General features: G+C 38.7%; 1 protein-coding gene across 14 annotated transcripts in view; it reads left to right on the forward strand.

The window, feature by feature from the left end:
• Nucleotides 1–14,471, forward strand: part of FGGY (FGGY carbohydrate kinase domain containing) — a 411,751-nt gene that overhangs the window by 264,555 nt on the left and 132,725 nt on the right. For 13 of the 14 annotated variants that reach the window (XR_013757719.1, XR_013757720.1, XM_079103863.1 and 10 more), the window contains one exon: nucleotides 3,655–3,762. The exons of the other annotated variant lie outside the window; for it this stretch is intronic. Coding sequence is in view for 11 of the 13 variants with exons in the window: in XM_079103863.1 (XP_078959989.1) it covers nucleotides 3,655–3,762 (108 nt within the window). In the remaining 2 variants the exon portion in view is untranslated. The remainder of the gene's footprint in view (nucleotides 1–3,654; nucleotides 3,763–14,471) is intronic. 14 annotated transcript variants of the gene reach the window in all.

A 14,471-nucleotide genomic window follows, 5' to 3' on the forward strand; every position in this document is an offset into this window, starting at 1 on the left:
GTTGTTGCTGCCAGCAGAGCCATTGTTACGGGAATGTCATATCTTATAGGTCACCTGTCATCAGCATTCTGTAGTCACGTAACATCAGTGTGGTGCAGTGAGCCCTTTCCTTTTCAGTCACAAAATAGCTTCTAGGCCAAGATAGCCATCAGCATGGAAGTGCTTTCACAAAAATATTTTCAAATATTTAAGTTTTCTGCAAAGGATTGAAGAACCCATAAATATACAAATGTGCATTCTGTAACTCTGTCTCTCAAAATAAACTTATTGTTCCCTCCAGAAGCACAGGGTTTGGAAGTGATGGGAAGTACTCTGTGTTTCCTTAGTTTACTTGAAATGTCTGATGAAAATCCTGTGCCTTGCCAGATGAGTGAGCACAAACAGAAGTCAGCTCAAAACTGTCTTCCTGGACAGAACAAGGTAAGGCCATCATGGGACATTTGTGAGCTGCAGAGTCATGATCTTCTCCTGAAGGCCTACTGCAGCTCACCCAGTAACATCCTTAAAGGGTGCGACTGGAGGCAGGAGGCAGGGGATAATGTGTTTCAAGGAGTTTGAAGTCAAAATCTGCTCAGTTTAGATCCTACTATGAGGGGGTGACCAGCACCCCTACAGAGCACGTTCCTGCTCAGGAGGTATGAGCCGCCTAAGAAAATAAAAAGTCTGAAATAATCAGTAAGAAATAAAACAAAGCCAAAGATTAGATATAAAAAGTGGAGTGCCTGATGGATCTTCTAATCCTGATAGGAACTGGAACTGAAAAACTAAAAAAGGCCCCAATTTTTTATTTAAGGGAAAGTACATCAGAGGCAGGGATAAGGTTTCAGTGGGAGTTTTGTTTCAGTGCTTGTTTCTTGATGTAGCAGGGGTCATGCTGTAAACAGGTTGATTGGTGTTTGGCATGCTACCCCCATCTCTAGGAGGCTATGCTTGAACTTGAGCAGTGAGCTAGGACAGGGTGCCACATGAATCAGGCAGTCTCCAACTAGTGGATTACGACTGGGAGTTCCTAAAACCAGGCTTCCCTGCCTAATGACTCAAAAGTCGCTCAGTTTCCACACATGGTTCATAGATGGCCCCCAGCATCCCACCTTGGCGGTTTACTGGCTGCAGGGCCATGGAAGCTTACAGGACCTCTGAGACTAGCCCATCAGATGGGGCTGAGAGCTCTGGGAGAGAGCAGGTACAGGGTACAAAAAGATGATTTGACTTTGAAGGGTATCCATCTACTTGTTCAAACCCTGCATTCTGAGAGATTATGGATATGGACTATCTTCTTCACCCCAGAGAAACTCTGGAATTCAGTTTAAAGTAGGAGTTTCTAGGATTGGCATTCATAAAATTTTCCAAGGGCAAAGGCAGAGCGATAAAAATGAGTACCAATTTATGGGTGTTCCTTGTGGCTAGAGTGCTTTCCATCCCGTCCCCCTCTCTCTCACACACACACTCACACACACTCACCCACTCACCCACCTGAGAACATTGTTTCACATCATAATTCACGCATCACTTCTTCAGCAAAGCTTTCCCCCGTATTAGGCACCTCACCTTTGTGCTCACATGATATGCATAGCTTGCCTTCATTCACTCATCCGAGTTTGTAACTACATGTTTTTTGTGATGGTCTGATCAATGCTTGTCTTAGGGTAAGTAATTACCCAGTTTGGCTGAGGCTGAGGGGTTTTTCAGCTCTAAAGCAAAGTCCCGGCCAAACCTGAATGACTGAATACCCTGGTGGCATTCCTTCCTGTCAGAGTGCCATGCTCCATGAGGGCAAGGACTATGCACTTTTTTTTTTTTAACCACTTATGTCCAGTGCCTGGCAGACAGCTGGATCATGGTGGGAAGTCAGGAAACATCTGTTGGACCAGTAAAGAATGAATGTGTCAGTGTAAGCTGAACTATTGTTTCCTCTAGAAACCTGTCTTTTCCCCTGAGGTCGTTCTTCCTATTTTAGGTGTTAAATGTCCCTATTTTATAAAGTGCCCTTATTTGGCAAAATTTAAAGATGTCCATATTGAATAGGTTTCCTTGCCTCCTTCACTCCCTTCCCATTTAGAAGTTGGAAATCTACTGATTTGAGGAATTAATAGTTTGGTGGAAAAGGACCTAAAATAGTTGACATCAAGACAGTTAAAGAAGGTCTATCTCTAAAATGCTAAAATGCTAGACCCTGAAGTTCATAAGAACAGAAATTATAAATATTCAGTTTACTTCTCTAGGGTCTAACAGTACCAAGCTTATATTGTAAGAGCTGAATAAACATTTGTTGAATAAATAAATGAACAGATTTCTGCCCAACCTCACGACCTGGTGGAGTTGACCGCATGTGCCTAACTCCCTCTTCTTTCCTACCCTCTAGGTAAATCTTTCCTAAAACCATAAATCTGACTTCAGCAGCCACTCCTGCTGGATGGAGAAGCATGTCCCATTTCATAAAGGAGGAAGCACTTTGACCTCTTTCCTGATTGACTGATACACTTTAACTTTTTTTTTTTTTAAGGAAAATAGAACTATTTAATCTGATTACCTGTAGCTGACTGGTTTAATTTCACTGAATCATGCTGACAAGGGCATAAAGCTTACACTTTGTGCTTTGTTTATTATTGGAGGTATCATTTCAGGGAATTCAACATGGCTAAAATTTTGTCTACCGACTCTTGAGTAGTTGGTCTTGTGGTATTTATCTCTATTTTTACTTTTCTTTAACACACTCCTCATCTGCTAGGTCCCTCTTCAACAGTCTATGTTTTGTCTTTACCATCTCATGGTCCATATCATAGAGTCTACTTGCTTATGTATTTATATAACTCCCCACTAGATGGAAACTTCTTGAAGGGAAGAAGCACCATAAGGCATGTTGTTAGATGGCTTGTAAATGTTTGTGAAAGGAATATATCAGTTATCCATTTCCACAAAAGCTAGGTAACAAATGTGGAAGCTTAGTAGTGTAACAGTAGAGCTGTATTTTTGCTCACAGTTTGTTGGTTGGCTGGGTAATTCTGATGATCTGGGATAGTCAACTGCCGGCCAACTAGGGGGATTTTCTGGTCTTGCCTGGGCTTTCTCATATATCTGGGATAGCACCTGAGACAAGTGGGCTGATTCAGCTCTGTGGCACAAATCTTTCACATCAGGGCATGTCTTTTGGCCAAGGTAGGGGGTCAAGAAAAGAAAAAGAAGCACATGGCCCCAGGGAGGCCTAGGCCTAGAGAACTGGCACAGTATCACGTATGCCTCCTCTAGGAAAAACGAGTCACAAGACTGGCTCAGATTCAAGAGGTTAAGAAACAGGCCCACTTCTCATTTGCAGGACCCACATAGTGTCTTAGAAAAGGATGTGGATACAGGAGGGGTAGAGAATGGAGACCAATTTTACAGTTTCTGACACAGAGCGGAAGTCAGCAAGGAAATGCCTCATCTGTTTCTTTACAAAATAATCACTTTGCTGTCTTGACATCTAAATTAATTTATTAGAAATATATCCAAAGAGGGAGCCATGATCTTCCTTGGGAGAGAATAACTTCCCCACCATAGAGGTATTCGACAAAATGCTGAATTCCATGGTCATAGAAGCATCAGATGGGAGGAAGATAAGGCTCCCTCCAGCCCTGAGGGTCAGTGTTTTCACACTATTATCCCCTTTTCTTCCAGATCAGCACAGACCCAATTTTTGTACCAGGTGTATGGGGTCCTTATTTCTCCGCCATGGTCCCTGGGTTCTGGCTGAATGAAGGCGGTCAAAGTGTTACTGGAAAATTGGTAAGTTGACACTTTCTCTGTAGCCTAATGAACGTTTTGCACCATTAACTAGCCCCTTTTGTCACATCACCCATATCCTCAGTAAGCAGAAGATTTGTATACTCCTATGTCAGAGCTAACATTCTCTTAGAGTACAGCCTATTGTATGTCACACTGTCATGCATGTTTGGTAAACGATTAACTGTTGCTCCAGGCAGCTGTGATGGCTGTCCCTTCTTCTCATTCATATTTCTCCACTCCAATTCATCCCCTCCCTGTCCCAGCCACGAGGGAATGATATGCTGCTTTGTGAGAAGCGATAATATTACTTCCCAACCCAAACCCTTTAGTGGTTTCCTATAGCCCTTGAGACACAGGACATATAATTTGCTGGGCACTTCATACTTTTTGCAGTCTGTCCACTCCAGCCTCACACATGTACGTGTCACTTATACTCGATTGTGACGAACTCTTCCCACTCACAGCTTCCCCATGGTTCATGTGATCCCATTCTTATGTCCCTTTGTATTTACTTCTTTTCCTGCTTAGACAGGCAATTTTACCTGTCTTTTAAGACACAACTCCAGTCGATGCAGAGGTGGGTGCCTTAGCCAGCTTTTTGTCTCTGTAACCAAAGTACCTGACCAAAATAACTTAGAGGAGGAAAAGTTTATTTTGGCTCACAGTTTAAGAGGTTCAGTCCTTAGTGGGCCAACACCATTGCTTTGGACCTCAGGAGAGTCAGAACATCATGATGGAAGGGAGTGGTAGAGAAAAGCTATCAGCTGGTGGCAGCCAGGAAGCAGAGAGAGCAACCGAGGCACCAGGGACAAAACATAAAATTCAAAAGCATGCCCCAATGACCTGTCTCCTCCAGCTATGCCTCACCTGCCTTCAGTTACCACCCCATAATCCTTTTATATTATTAATCCATCAATGGATTAATCTACTGATTAGGTTACAGATCTTATAATCTAATAATTTCACCTCTGGACATTTCTGCATTTTCTATCATATGAGCTCATTGGGGACACATATCCAAACCATAACAAATGGTTAGGGAACCCTTTTCATGGGAGAAAGTGTTTGTACTGAGCCTTGAAAAATATGGATAAACTAGACAGAAAAGGTTAGGTGCAGGCTTCTAGGCAGGAGAATTTGCAAGGGAAGAAGACCTGGAAGTGATAAATAATCAGGCATATTTGATAATATAGTCCAGAATTTGATGAAATAGTCCAGAATTTCAGCTGTGACATAAATTATTCTTAGAAGAATGGCTTAAAGTAAAAATTAGAGATGAGGGCAGAGACTACATCTTTAGAAAATCCCTGTGAAAACATGGTAAGGAATCAAGCATCATCATGGAGAGCACAGGGAACCAGTGAGAGGTTGGAAGAGTGTGTGGACACATTCAGATCTCAGTTGGAAGAAACCCTGGCTAGTAGCCTTGAGGAACAGGCCTGAGGGCACATGTCCAAAGGAAGGGAGGCCAGTTTTATTGGGTTAGTCCCCAGATAAATAACCATAGGACTTGAAGGAGGATAGTGGGAGTGATGACTGGGAGTTGAGGTCAACAGATCAGCAGAGCTGCTGGGAGATTGGATGAAGAATTCAAAGCAAAAGAGACCTAAGCTCAGTTACCCAATCTCCCATTCACTAGGCGACAATGAAAATGTCTGTTTATTGTCTGAGTCCCCTCCCAGCTCTTCTAGGTGTTCAGCCAAATCCCAAGCGGTCTGATCCAAAGCTGGATGTGGATGCATATAACCATTAATTTCCATTACTTAAGTGTTTCTATTTTAAACTTAACTTCCTCAAGTGACCTCTCAAAGTAGATGGGTTCAAAGAGCATGCTCTGTGTCCACGCTCTTGTACCAAGCTGCAGAAATGAATTAACTGGTCATTAGTCCCTGGTCTTCAGGATCATACTCTGGTAGGGAAGTTAGTATGAAATAATTAATATCTGATTGGTCTTAAGAACCAGCAATAGAATAGTTGAGAAGGAAAACATCATGCCTAAAGTATAGGAGTACTGACACCCACTTTACCCTCTCCTGTTTAAGCCACTGTGTTTGTGTGCAACAGTCAAGTTAAATATCCACCCTCTTCCTGGGGCGTATTCAAGAAATATTACTGATAACCATTCTTCACCCCACCTCATGGTATAATCACAAGAACCTGCAGAGGACACAGTGTAGAAACTTTCTAAACAAGGATAAAAATTCAGTAAACCACTTCTTTGCATAGGATGCATTGTTCATGAACCTGTCTGTCACGGGTTTTTCGAGACAACATGCAAATTAGACATCTTTTTAAGTTGGAAATTTTTTTCCAGTATTTGGTTCATTTTTGCTCTGCATATAAGTTGTCTTCACGTGATGTTTTAACATATATTTGTTAACAAAAACTGGTTTATACCTATATCATAAGCCTATATTTTAATTTTTAAAAATCTGACCTCTTTGTTGCCGTTTCTAAAAAATCTTTAGTTTTCCACTATGGGTTTTGATACAAGGCTTGAGAATTGTTAGCCTTTATCTGTTCAGTTAGCTTTGCACCATAAAGCATTCCAGTTGTATTTGAAGCTCCACTTTAGGCAATCTGACATACACAGTTTCATTGGACATGGACTTGGGGCATGATTGACCCATGCATTATAGACATCAAAATCTTAACCCATTTTGTTCCATAATCTCAGATGTGCAACATTCATAAACACTTATATATAATCTATCTGTAATAATATAGTAATGTATGATACATAACATAATACATTATTATACAATGATATAATTATATAATATTATTACATATAATAAATATATAATGCATAAAATAACTAATATAATAATATATACAAGATATTGATATGTTGTTATTGTTGTTATGTAATATGATATAGGAAAATAATATATTATAGCAAAATAATATACTATTATAGTGTGATATATTATATAATTCATGATATAATTATATTGCAATAAAATTATGATAATAATCAATATAATAACATATAAGCTTAGATTATTATTTCCAACCTATTTTAATGCACCTATGTCAATTTTGTTGAAACATCTGCAAAACTGAAAACTTAGGACTTAGTGGATTAAGAAACCTAAAAACTGCCATGATGGAGCAAAATCTGAATCAAGAGAAAGCAGACTATCTAGTAAGGCAGCAGTTGGGAGATGCCAATCAAAGAAACAGAAACCAGCTATAAAACAAAGAGAATGAGAATGATGATGATGATGATGTTAATAATAATAATTACAACTTATCCAGTATTTTTTCTGTGAGACAGATTTATATCCATAATCTTGTTAAATTTTGAATGATAGTCATAATAATCAGAATGCCTAATGTTATTTTGAAGGTTTATTTCCCAGTTTCAATTCCAAGAATTGTTCATGTATTATCTCATTTAATCTTCTCAAACTCCTATGAGATAGGAAACTTATTATTTGTATTTTATAATGGATTTCTGAACCCGGGGTTGCTGGCACTTCCTGACCCACCTCCAATGGCCTTATCATGTTGTCTCTTTGCCACTTACCTTTCATTACGGCTTGCAATTCTGGTTCTTTCTCTGATAAATTTTGATCTCTGGTTTTAAAATACAGTGTCATCATGTAGGACTCTAAGAGGGACTTCTGTTCTTTCTTTCATAAGCCTATTTCTGTTAAGCCTCAGCTAAAATGGCTATAACAATGCATTGCTTATCATACTGTAGACATGGTCATAAAGACACCATCCACATCAGAAGAGAAGGAAAAGGAAATGGGATAAGAGCAGAAAAGGGAAGTAAGGAGAAAGATGAGAAAACAAAGACAAGAAAAAGAAATGAAAAGAAATACATAAACTATACATCATTTGAAAAAGAAGACTGAAAGTTTCATTTTTTCCAGTTAAATACAGAGCTTCATTACAAAGCAAAGCAAATCCATCATTCCAAGTATATGAATAGATTGGTACTTTAAAAACAAATCTTCATCTGGTTATCTTCAGGATGAAGAAAAAAATAGGATCTTTTCTGGTTCTGGAACTCTTGCAGTCTCATTTGAGAGTTAAACTTATTTTTGACTCATTTCACATCACTGATATTTATTTCTTTTCTGAAAGGCACACATTACCTTTCCAAGAATGATTGATTTTAGCTGTACCACCAAGCACCCATTCAGGGTTGTCTTGTGCTTACCAATTTTCCAGAAAAATCATGCAAAAGATATTGCTGCTTGCCCAGACTTTTTCCACAGGTCACTAACCCTGGTATTCACTGTATCCAGTTGCTGCAACTCATTTCCAGCTGGACCTTGGCCATTCCCCATCCAACTGCTCTTCTCTGTCTTATTTGAAGTCAGTTTATTGGAGGAGGTATTGGGTAAAGGGAGGCCAAGACAAGTTCCTGAGTTGTACTGCAGTGGATTTGCTTTCTGGGACAATTAGGCTTAGATGAGGGGTCAAATTGGAATGGTATGAACCCGGAATTTGAATTTATAAACTTGAGTCACAGGACCACAATGCAACAGGTTTATCTGTGCTCTTGGAAATGCAGGATGTGTGCGTTGTGAATGCCTCTCCTTCCCTGTCATCTCCAAGGCTGCTCCATATGGGGCTAGCCTCTGGAAGTCATCTACAGAAGTCAGTCTGTCCTAAGTGGCTTATGCACAACTTGCAGTGTGTTCAGTGCTGTGCAGGTATGGAGATGGTCATTTTATCCCTTCTTTCATTCAGTCATTCTATCATGTTACAGGGATTTTCAGATCAATTATACCAGTCCAGGCAAGAATGAGGTCACGCCAATAGTTCATAATCACATAAGAAAGTTAGATACAGAACTGATAATTATAATTTATTGTAGCACATAAAAATAGGTTGTTCTATCCCTGCAGCCTACTGGAAAGGTGGGAGCTAACATGTACTGAGGGCATGTTATGTGTCAGGTTCTTTGAGGCCCAATAAGATTCACTACTTCATTTGATTTTTCATTGTGTGCATGCGTGTATGCATGTGTGCATGTATGCATGTGTGTGTGTGTGTGTGTGTGTGTGTGTGTGTAGTCAGTGTTATTTTTGTTAATTTTACTAGTGAAGGAGTAGGCTGTGAACAGTAAAGTAACTTATTCTAGGGTTTACAGTTAGTTATGAGTGGGAAAGCCACAATCTTTAACCCAGTTTGGCCTCCAGAGTCCCCAGATCTTTTCCAGAATTGAACCTGACTCTTACATGGCTACACTTCACAGAACTTTATGAACATTCTCTTATACATTCAGGAAGCAAGTACTGTCTGTAGGGTGATATTCTTTCCAAGCATCTGAAGCAAGGCTTTGTAGGGCCATGAGAGGAATATGTATGTGTATTAGTATTGACAAGATCTATTTGTGCCCCCAGCCCTTCACATTAGCTAATTGGAATGACTTCATGGATACACAGACCAACTCTAAAAACTAAATATCTCCCTGTGCCCTCTTCCGGCCCTGCTCACACTGTACTTTCCTGTATACCCACCTGGATTCATGCTGAGTCTCCTCTAATCACGCGTCTTGCCTCTACTCGTGCCCCCAAATCTCTCTCTTGTACTATTAGCTAAAGCAGTCTTCCTAAAACAGATGCAACCCTTTCACTCTTCATAGCTCTTCATTTATCTGTAAAATAAATTCTACATTCTTTAGAATGAGTTCTTTTATACAGCCAGTATTTATTAAATGCTTACTATGTTCAAGGTAGACTTCTGAATAGGAAAAACGTCAATGCATAAAACAGCCTCTTCTGTCCCTCTTCCCCAAAATCTGTACCTTTCTCGAACTTGCATTCTAACAATAGGAGACAGATATTACAAATAAATACATTTTCCTTCTGTGGTATTAGAGGAGATTGTTATCAGTTCAGATGTGTCAGTTGCAGTTTTTAAATAGTGTAGCCATAGTAGGTCTTATTGATGTGACATGTAAGCAAAGAATAAAGAATGGAAGGAATTTAGCCATTTGAAAGCCCAGGGGAAGAATATGTCAGGCCAAGGGAATAATCAGTACAAAGATCCTGAGGGATTGTATGCCTGGGGTATTACAGGAATAGCAAGGAGGCCATAGTGGTGGAACTGAGTGAACCAGCATGAGCATTGTAGATAATAATAAGTTCATTGGGGTGAGGGATCCTTGTTACTGACCACTCTAAGAATTTTTAGCTTTTTCCCTGAGTGAAATGAGAAACTACTGGAGAATAATGAGCAGAAGAGTGATGTGATGTGACTTAGGTTTTAAAGGATCATTCTGCCTGCTGCCTGCTTTGTTGAGAATTAACTGTGGATTGAGTGTGGGGGGAATAGAAACGCCAGAAGTCAGAAAGAAGTTATTGCAGTAAGCCCAATGAGATAAGGATGCTGGCAGTAGAGCTGGTAAAGAGTGGTCCAGTTTCAGATATACTTTGAAAGTACAGCCAACAGGTTTTCTTGATGGATTAGATGCAAAGTATGCAGAAGTGAAAGAGGTCAAGGGTTCTGGAGGATAACATTACTGTTGATGGAAAAAATGGATTGGATGTCAGGCGGGTAGGGAGAAAAAGGAGTCAAGAGTTAACTCCCAGTTTTCTGCCTGCATAACTGATACCCTCCCAAAATTGATCCTGCATTATTTGTCTTCATCTTGGTAAAGAACAGTATCATTTATATCTTTTTATTAAAACCAAAATATTAGGATTAATTCTTGACTTTCTTTTACTCTCTCTTCTTGTGCTCATCCATCAATAATTCCTATGGATTCCACCTCTGAAATATACCACCAATCCACTCCAAGTACTGGTTGTCAATCAATTCAACAGTGTGTCTCTCCTGGTCTATGGAATAGTCAGGTCTTGCTTTTCTATCCTGTCATGATTTCTGGTTTTCATGTGGAATGTTCAGATTCTTTGTATTTAACATAAAGATCAGTATAGTTGTATTTAGGTCCCCCTGGATTGTTGACACATACCTCCTTCCTGTGTCTTCATGTGATCCTCACTCAGTGTGTGAATTTAAAGACATCATATTACAGTGATACAATCATATCCATGTTTACAGCAGTACAATTCACCATAGGCAAACTATAGAACCAGCTTTAAGTGTTCATCAGTGGATGAATGGATAAAGAAAATATGCCATGTATACACAACGGAGTTACATTCAGTCATAAAGAAAATGGAATTAGGCCATTTGAAAGAAAATGAATGGAACTAGAGACCATTATATTAAGTGAAATAAGTCAACTAGAAGGTCAGGGTTGGGTCATATGTTTTCTCTCATATGTGGAAGAAGGAAAAAGAAAAAAATAAGGTGGGGGTTTCTCATGAAAATCAAAGTGAGATCAGTAGAATAGATGAAGGGACCAGGAGAAGGAAGGAAGTGCTGGGGAGTGATATTGGCCAAATTATATTGTTAAATTTTGTGTATGTACAAATATGTAACAGCAAATCTCACCATTATGCACAACTGTAATGCACAAATGAAAATATGGAGAAAATAATTTTAAGTTTCAATCTGATATCCTTTTCCTTTAGACTGAAAAACTTTCTCTATCATTTCTTACAGTACAGAGCAAATGATGAAAGACATTCTCTTTCTTTTATTTCAATTTATTTTGCATCCTATCTTTAAAAATGTTTTGTTCAATATAAATTCATGGTTGACATCTTCAGAGAGCTCTTCCCTGACTGCTCTAAAACTGGTGTCCTTATACAGTAGCTTGTTTATTTCTTTCAAAGCACTAATCACTATCTCTCATTATATTTATTGTAATTATTACTATTTGTTGACTCTCTCTATCTTTCAATAGATATACTCTCCATGGGAACACAGATAAGTCAAATGTAATTGCCACTGAATTCCCTGTGCTTACTTACTATGTCTGGAACAGAGTAGGTGCTCAATAACATTGCTGAGTCTACAGAGAACATTTCCATTCTAGACTATGTTTGAATTTTAGAGCATTCATTTCCCTTTGTAGGCAGAACTTTGTGAGAGCAAGGACTTTTGACATTTATTTATGTTTGTATCCTTAGTTTTTAGAATGGTGGCTAGCACAAGGTAGCCATATATCATGTTAGTTTCATATATAAATGAACTAAATATATACAAAGTTTTCAACTTTGGTGGTGAATGAAACTGACTAAATTAGCAATACATTCAATCAGAATTTTTCCACTAGTAAGGGAAGTTGTTCTATGTACATTTGATCTTAAAGTTGCAGTGAAACACCTGTTAACCTTGTTTGGGGAGTATTTGTTACTTTTTTGTACTGTTCAATGAGGAGACCCACAGTCCTCAACACCACAGAAGAAATTGCCTAGATTACACATTATTTTTTCATTAGATTCTTTTTTTTTTCAGGGAACAAATTTTATTATAAACCTGACAACTATCCAAAATGTAACAAAATATGAAAGGTTACTGTTTGGTACATAGCAACTGAAGTACCAGAACTTGGGTCTTAAGAGATATGCCTGCTTAAATTTAAGGTTGCCTTCTACTCTTTATAGTTTTGTTCCAGTTTCCAAGATATAATTAGTTTTATGTCCATTTCTATATTTTTTTCTCTAATAAGTCTTAACTTTAGGTTATTAACAATTTCAATGTAACTCCTTCATATTTTGTTAAAAAAATTCTCAAGATTATATTATCCTTCAACAACATGGTTGTCAGAATATTTTTTCAATTATTTATTTATTTTTTACAGAATGCATTTTGATTCTTTGTTCACAAATGGGGTATATTCATTTCGTGTCTATAGTTGTACACTATGTAGATTCATACCATTCGTGTAATCATACACGTACATAGGGTAATGATGTCTGTCCCATTTCACAATTTTTCATTACCCCCCCCCTTATGAGAATTTCAAGATGGAAACAATCAGGAAAAGTTTAGTCTTTATCTAGATAAGACTAGATAAGTAAAGAGTTAAAATGGCTTTTATTTGAAAAAAGTGGCATTGCAGGTTAATGTAAATAGAGAAAAAGCAGTTCTGAAAAGTTAAATGCTTCTCTGAGCTTAGTGATTTCTTTGTCAGAAGGACAAAGTAAAAGCCTTAAGACTAATACATAAACTGATCTTAAAAGGGGAAAAAAGCCATCTTGCAATAAGAATTTTGCTTTAGCTAAATGACCATAGAACTTAGAATTCTTGAAATAAATTCTGGGTTTGCATTTGTTGGGGGAGGGGGTATTTTGTTGATTTTATGAGGTTTTTTTGTTTTGTTTTATTTCCTGCAAACTCTTTGTCAGCAACATTGGCTGCAATTTTTTTTTTTTTTTTTTTGTAATTCACACACATTTGACTATTTGTCATATTGATTTATTAGGGTTTTAGAGAGAATCAAAGATGATCTTGCCCAAGGTCTTGCCCTGAGCCAGACCTGAGCTCAGGTTTTAGAACTCCTGTCTTGTCCTGTCTTCTCTCTGCCATATCAAGGGTCAAAAACTCAAGTGCCTAAAGGAATCAGAAAGACCATGTATACGATCAGAGTGATTAATAAAGGAACAGTTGTCTCTTCCACAGAGAACTTTCTCTTGCATCTGTACTCTGTGGCTCATTTTCTTGTTCCTTCCTTTGCAGAGAAATGCATCTGCAGTACAAGTAAAACATTAGTGGAATCGTGATGATCAATGGCTAATACCTGGTGCACCTTGTTGGGGAGTGATGGGGAGCATGCAGCCTCCCACGGCTGGAGAGTGCAAGCCTGTGTTCAGGACCGGTCATCCCTCAGCCAGCTCTTGCCATGGGGGAAATAATTCTGCAAGAGAAACCAGAATCTGGACTTTAAGGAAAATCTCCCAATTTAAAAATATTGGCTCATTTTATAAAAAAATTATATATTCTAAAAAAATACATCTGTGGGCCAGATGCCACCTTCCACTACCCAGTTATAATCTGTGCTTTCGACTGTATTGAACTGTTGTTTCTCCATGTTCCTAGCACAGATGCCTCCTTTATAAGGAAGGGCCCAAACCCCCAAGTTATTCACCGTAAGGTGACTTTTCCATCTTGATCTGAGGAAGACCTGCCTCTACCCATCTCCAGCTTCCTTCCTGGCCCAGTAGTATTTAGCCTTTCCAACCCACTCTTCAGCTGTCTGCTCTTGGAGCTGAAATCTGAGATGGCAGAAACAAGAAAAAAGTCAGAGTTAGACTAGTTCTGTCTGTATATTTCTGAGGCAACCACTTGGCAATGATAGTCACTGTTGTGAATCTGGTTATCTCATTGAGAAATAAATATGGCTTGTGGGACACTATGTTCTTCTATACTGTGCTAAATGCATTAGAGATTAGAACACAAGTTCTAAGGTCAGCCCTAGGAACAGACTCTTCCAGACTGCTGAAGTGAGTGCTCAGTGATTTGACAAACTGGCGTATCCTGTGTTAATCAGTGAGGCCTTTACCACCAAATGCTGTGGAAAACAAAAAGTACAACTGACTATTTGGGATCCTGTTCCCATAACCATTTTTACTCTTTGGGCTGTACCCCTTCTTCTTCACAATAGGTGTTATGAACTGAAAGCCACCTATATAATTAGCACTCACCACAACCTTCCCTATCATGCCAATTTTATTATACCCATTTGCCAAAGTGAGAAATGAGACTCTGAGAGGTTAAGTAACTTCTGAAGTTTTCTCAAAAGGTAAGGTTACACAGCAAATTTGAACCCAAGACTATTTACAAAGCCCTTGTTTTTTTTATTTTCCCCCATATCTTAAAATGTGGATTTG

Source organism: Sciurus vulgaris, assembly GCF_902686455.1.
Source record: "Sciurus vulgaris genome assembly, chromosome: 1".
Taxonomy (NCBI): Eukaryota; Metazoa; Chordata; class Mammalia; order Rodentia; family Sciuridae; genus Sciurus; species Sciurus vulgaris.